At 49.6% G+C, this 6,125-nt stretch overlaps 2 protein-coding genes across 2 annotated transcripts; both read right to left on the reverse strand.

Moving 5' to 3' along the window:
• Window positions 1–573: 573 nt before the first annotated feature.
• LOC102289304 (HIRA-interacting protein 3-like) lies at window positions 574–1,953 on the reverse strand. Its single transcript, XM_042216911.1, has 2 exons — window positions 969–1,953; window positions 574–875 (listed from the first exon to the last, which is right to left on the reverse strand). The coding sequence occupies exons 1-2, from the start codon at window positions 1,951–1,953 to the stop codon at window positions 574–576; spliced, it is 1,287 nt and encodes a 428-aa protein (XP_042072845.1).
• A 2,750-nt stretch (window positions 1,954–4,703) lies between these two features.
• LOC102289614 (protein RIC-3-like) lies at window positions 4,704–5,861 on the reverse strand. Its single transcript, XM_005952116.2, has one exon. It carries the CDS (start codon window positions 5,859–5,861, stop codon window positions 4,704–4,706), a length of 1,158 nt encoding a protein of 385 aa, XP_005952178.2.
• Window positions 5,862–6,125: the final 264 nt, after the last annotated feature.

Genomic DNA, 6,125 nt, shown 5'->3' on the forward strand with positions numbered 1-6,125 from the left:
AGAATGACGAGAGTTGGTTAATTTATTTGCTGAACAGATAGCGAGCTTCAGGGTGGGCGATGCCAAAACAACAAATAAAACACACTAGAAAGAAAAACAGAGCTAACTTACCTCCCACGATTCCAAAACAAAATACAATTCTCTAACCTGTCTCCCTACCCGAAACAGGAGAAAAGAGGGGAATAAAAGAAAACGGCTTCCCACCCCTACAGCTACCAGGCCCAGGTACAACCCTTTTTCAACATTGATATTGCAGCCCCGTGCAGTCACACACCACGACGGTCCCCAGACACACAGCTCACGGGAAACCAGGAAGTCTCCTCGCCGGCCCAGTCCAGGCCCTTTTGTAGCTGGCCTCTTTCCTTCCTCCACCAATGGGTGGCCTCCACCTGGAAACAAGCATCACTGAATACAAATACAAACAATAACAACACCGTACCGCAAATAATGACCCTGGGTCATAACACCCCCCCACCTAAAATCAAGCATCTCATTAGAGAGATGCTAGACCTAGTATCAAAACATTAAAACAAACAAACAAATCGAACACTTCCTAGGGGGAAACCAGACTCATCAGTCACTGTCTGCGTCATCACTGATGATCCCCTGCAGGTTGTCCCATTCGGACATTTTCCTGCGACCTCTGTGGATATTGTTTTCCCGATCACTGTCTGATCCTGAGTTTAGAGTGCGCTGATATCCAGAGGACGGACAGTCCTGCTGTTTCTGACTTGCTGAGGTACCCCTGCGTGTAGGTCGACCTTGTGTGGTAATGATGTTGTTGACATCAAGAGCAGCCAGTTCATGAGCTTGCTCTCTCTTCATTCTGACCTTTTTACATTTCTGAATAGTTGGCTGACCATGTACACCAAGCTCTTCAAGCTCCTTCTTCAGAACAGCCACCTGGGAGCGGCAGTCCTCCAGCAGCTTCTTGTAATTTCTCCTCATGCCGCAGAGGGCAATGTAACGTTCAAGCTCCTTCTTCAGAACAGCCCCCTGGGAGCGGATGGAGCGGCAGTCCTCCAGCAGTTTCTTGTAATTTCTCCTCACGCCGCAGAGGGCAATGTAACGTTTAAGCCTCGCCACCGATTTGTCATCAGACTTTGGTTTTCTGGTGCTCTCATCTTTCTTCACACTCTTCTTCATCTTCTTTTTATCCTTTGATTTATCAGTCTTATTTTCTTTTTCATCTTCCAAAGAAGGTAGTGATGAATCCGAGTCTGGGTCACTGGTTTTCTTTTCCACTTTTGTATCTTCTTTTTCACTGTCAGAAGACTCGTCACTCTTAATTTTGTCACTTGTTTCTGACTTGGAGTCTCCATCTGATTCATTTCCTGCATCACTCAGTGGTGTTCTCCTTCCTTCATCTTTACTGCTGGTTACTGTCTCGACGTTCATTCTCACCATTTTCTTTGGACTGTCACTGCAGTTGCTTTCCTCACTGAGTTCCTCATCAGAAGACTCGTCACTGTCAATTTGACGATTTTCATTTCTCTTTTGTTGTGATTTTTTCACCTCTGGCTCTTCACCATCAGCTTGAGATTTGGCATTTTCTTCATCATTGCTGCTTTCTTCACTTTCTGTTTTGTTGTCCTCTTGAGCCTCAGATTCTGATGATGAGCTTGAATGATTATTTTGTGATTTCTTTGCCCTGGATTCATCTTCACTCTCACTCATGACCTCGTCATTTCCATTTTCTCTTTTCCTTTTGTTCTGGAGCTTCTTAGTCTCTGAGTCACTTTCACTTTCATCATTATCGTGCATTTTCATCAGTTCCTCTTGCACCACCTGTTCCATGAAAGTTTTTACTTCTGGACTTAATGAGTCACATTTGTTGTGTGCCTGATATCTCTTTTTTAAAATTCCCAAGATCAGCGTGCTCAGGTCTGCCTCGTCACGGAGTTGACCACACACAAACCTGCGGATACCTGCTGCCTCCTTCTCCGACACCATACTAAAAACCTTCGCCATCCCACCATCTACCCCCGGAACAGAACTATCATGCGGCTCAGAGCCGTCCGGAAACATTTCGGATATGTCCACCTCACCACCCAAGCGACGAGCTTGAGCACGAGTAACCACACATGCCGGAAAAACTCTGGGGTCACCCAGCTCCGACGGGAATTGGCATAACCGATCCGAAGTAGGACACTCAATAACTTCCGGCATAGCCGGAAACACTTTTCCCCCGGCCAAGTCATTTCCCAAAACAAGATCAATGCCTTCAATTGGCAGCTGATCTCGAACCCCCACACGCACAGCGCCCGAGATGAAGGACGAGGTCAAAGTAACCGTATGGAGTGGCATGCGTAACATGCTCACCTTGATACCCCACACCAGCAAATCAGAACCACAGTACGACTGCTGAGAGAAAGACACGACACCACGTCGCGCCACCGAATGCTTCGCCCCTGTATCCCTCAAGATGATGATCGGAACCCGGTCCCCCGCATCACCAGACAACGATAAAAACCCCGTCGAAACAAACGGTCGAAACACCTCATCTATCTCCCGTGGAATGACGCCAACCGGCATTAAGCTAGGGCGGGTTACCGCGGAGCAACACTGCACGGCCCCCCCCGAAATGTTGGTCCGTGCCCCCTCCCTCGCTCTCAGCACGGGACAAGAAGCAACGAGATGACCGAGCTCATGACAAAAAAACATCGGCGGTCCCCAGCGGACACCGTAGGGCTACGCCGCGAGAGTGGGGGAGAACGCCCCCCCACCTCCGGCAAAACTCTAGAACCCCGACGTAACGGAGGGGAAAAACCCCTCTTGTTCGTCAAAGCAAACTCATCTGCCAGAACCGCCGCTCAACTCCCTCAACTGTGCAAACTCCTTAACCTCACTAGCCTGGCACCACCGATCAAAGAGCAAACCCTTCTCGTGCGCAAACTCCACATAAGTCTGATCCCCCCCCCCCCTCACACACTGCCGAAACTTCTGACGGTACGCTACACACACACACACACACACACACACACACACACACACACACACACACAAGCACGCAATACGGCAGCCTTAACCACACCATAATCTAAGCTCTCAGATGCCGACAGGCTAGCCCACACCTCCTGAGCCCTACCCACCAGCCGACACTGCAACAGCAAAACCCAGACCTCCTCCGGCCACTTTAACGCGGCAGCCACACGCTCAAAAGCAGGAAAAAACGACTCCACCTCCGATTCACAAAAGGGCGGCACCAATTTAATGTGCCTCCCAATATCAAAATCCTGACGGAGAGCCGGGGCGGGACCAGGCGCCGGCGGCGCAGGGAGCACAGAGGGCGCAGGCGTGGGCGGCGTAGAGTCAGGGGCACGCGGCGGAGGCCCGCGCTCCAACTCCAACGCCCTCACCCTCAGATGCATCGCTTCCACCTCCAACCGGTGACTACTCAACTCCACCTCCTTAATGCGGAGCAACAACTGGAGCTCCTCCGCCGACAACCCCACCACCGGAGCAGGAGGAGCCACAGAGGGGGCGGCCACAGGAGGAACAGACAACGGAGCCAACGGCTCCATAGCCGCCCCGCCCGTCCCACCAACAAGCGGCACGCTCGACAGCAAACCCCGTTCGCTCAAAGCCACCGTGACAAGCTGTCGCAAATCATCCTTCTTCACCCCCGCCGGCGCTCGCACATCAAAACGGCCCGCAATAAGCAGCAAATCCTCCCTCCGACACCGACTCAACTGCTGCAAGGAAGGCGCCTCGGCAAACTTATCCACATCAAACTCCATCCGCGGCCACCCACACAAACAACCCCCAAAAACACAAAAAATAACCCCACACACCCACACGAACCCCACTACACACAACGACCCCGAAATCCCGGACGAGCCCCCATTTATGTTACACACCGGCCCAAGGCCGGGGTGCAACACAACAAAAAGATAAACCCGATACATAATAACGACAACATAAATCACACCACGGCAGATTGACGAGAGTTGGTTAATTTATTTGCTGAACAGATAGCGAGCTTCAGGGTGGGCGATGCCAAAACAACAAATAAAACACACTAGAAAGAAAAACAGAGCTAACTTACCTCCCACGATTCCAAAACAAAATACAATTCTCTAACCTGTCTCCCTACCCGAAACAGGAGAAAAGAGGGGAATAAAAGAAAACGGCTTCCCACCCCTACAGCTACCAAGCCCAGGTACAACCCTTTTTCAGCATTGATATTGCAGCCCCGTGCAGTCACACACCACGACGGTCCCCAGACACACAGCTCACGGGAAACCAGGAAGTCTCCTCGCCGGCCCAGTCCCCAGGCCCTTTTGTAGCTGGCCTCTTTCCTTCCTCCACCAATGGGTGGCCTCCACCTGGAAACAAGCATCATTGAATACAAATACAAACAATAACAACACCGTACCGCAAATAATGACCCTGGGTCATAACACCTTGTTAGACCTGCTAGTGCTACTTCGTGCCTTCTTTGCATGTGGTATAGGCAGTGTAGTTACCTTTAACCACAGTCTGAGGACAGATGGGAAATATACAAAAAATTCCACCACAAAAGAAGATTTCAAAGGTTTTTCAAAGGAAACATTTATTTGTACAAAAGTATCACTCAAGAACATAACTGCATGCCTCTGTTTAGTTTGGATTTCATGGTTTAAACATATAAGGAAGTAATAGTAACACAAGTCTGAGTTCACTGTCTGTTTTCAAATGCATTTCAGAAGCAGGAAAAGTCCTTATGTCTCCCTCCTGTTCCGCATCCTCAGGCCGCTCACCCCGACTTCCTTGGGTGTGTCTGCAGAGATTCGACCCTCCCCCTCCACGTTTGCTGACATTAAAATATTGCCTTCTATATCCTCCTCTGCTTCCTCCTCTGGATTTGAACTGTCATCACAGCTGAACTGCAGGCTCTCTGCCTCCATCACTGGGTCATCTTCATCAGCTTCCTCCTCTTCTTCCACTTCTGTGTCCTCGTCCTCCTCCTCCATCTGATCTTCCTTGTCCTCTTCCCCATCCTCGTAAGTGTCCTCTTTAGGGTAGTGGAAGACATCCTTGTGCTCGCTGAAGCTGATTTGCTTCTTCCCGCTATTGTTACACTGCAGCTCTTTCTTCGCCTCCAAACCAATTCTTGTTGTCGTTCTTTCAGGACCCGGCTGGGATGATGGAGGACGGAGCAACTGCCTTTTCTCTGCCTCCTCCTCATCATCCTCTTCCTCATCTATGTCTTCCTCTACTCCCATAGCTTCTTCTATTCCCTCCTCTTCTTCCTCTTCCTCTTCATCCTCTTCATCTTGTGCTTCTATGTCCTCCTCCTCCTCATCTTCTTCCTCTTCCTCTTCCTCTCGCACTATGGAAAGTTTCCTTGCCATAACCTCTTCCTCCTCTTGCTCCATCCTCTCTGCTAGGGCCTCAGCGGTGGGCTGTGTGGGGGGTTCCTCTAGTTTAACCGTCTTAAACCCACGTCTGAGGCAGGGTTCATCATACTCTGTGTAGGTCTCCTCTGGGTAACCTTCCCAGTCTGCACCGTATGGGACCTCCTCGGCCTCCATCTCTGGGGAGGCTCCCTCCAATCTGCTCTCTTGAATAAGCTGTGTGATCTGTCTCAGCTGCCTGAGTAATTTCTCCTCCTTTTTTGACGTGGTGGTGTTACTCCTCCTTCGTCTACCACTCCCAGAACTATTGTTCCTCCTGGACACAATCCTCTCCATCATCTCTTCAGGTTGGAGAAGTCTCTCCTGCAGCCTGGCAACCTCATTAGCAGTGATTGTGTCCTTGCTGGTTCCCATGGTTACTGCAGAGTTCTTCCCTGGTTTATTAGCCTTCCCCCTACATGTCAGCTTATGTATGATGTAAAGAAGGATCCCAAAGCCATATAAGGGTATCACTTGAGTCATCAGGTTGTACTTTTTTGCCTCGTCTTGTTTTTTAATTTTTTTATTTTCAGTTGTTACAGACGGGACAGACATGAGTGAGGGATAGGAAAGGGAGGAAGGAAAAGAAAAACAGAAGGGGAGAGGGACAGTGAGTAAGGGGGAGAAAAGAAATCTCCTGGATCACCTGTTGGGAGAAGAATAGAAAACAAGCAAAAAACAAAGCAACATACTAAACACAACACCATCGCATTATCTAGCTAAGTGTAAACAGCAGTAAATACTAAA

The sequence above is a fragment of the Haplochromis burtoni genome, unplaced genomic scaffold (assembly GCF_018398535.1).
Source record: "Haplochromis burtoni strain Fernald_Lab_line unplaced genomic scaffold, NCSU_Asbu1 Contig_1341, whole genome shotgun sequence".
Lineage (NCBI taxonomy): Eukaryota > Metazoa > Chordata > Actinopteri > Cichliformes > Cichlidae > Haplochromis > Haplochromis burtoni.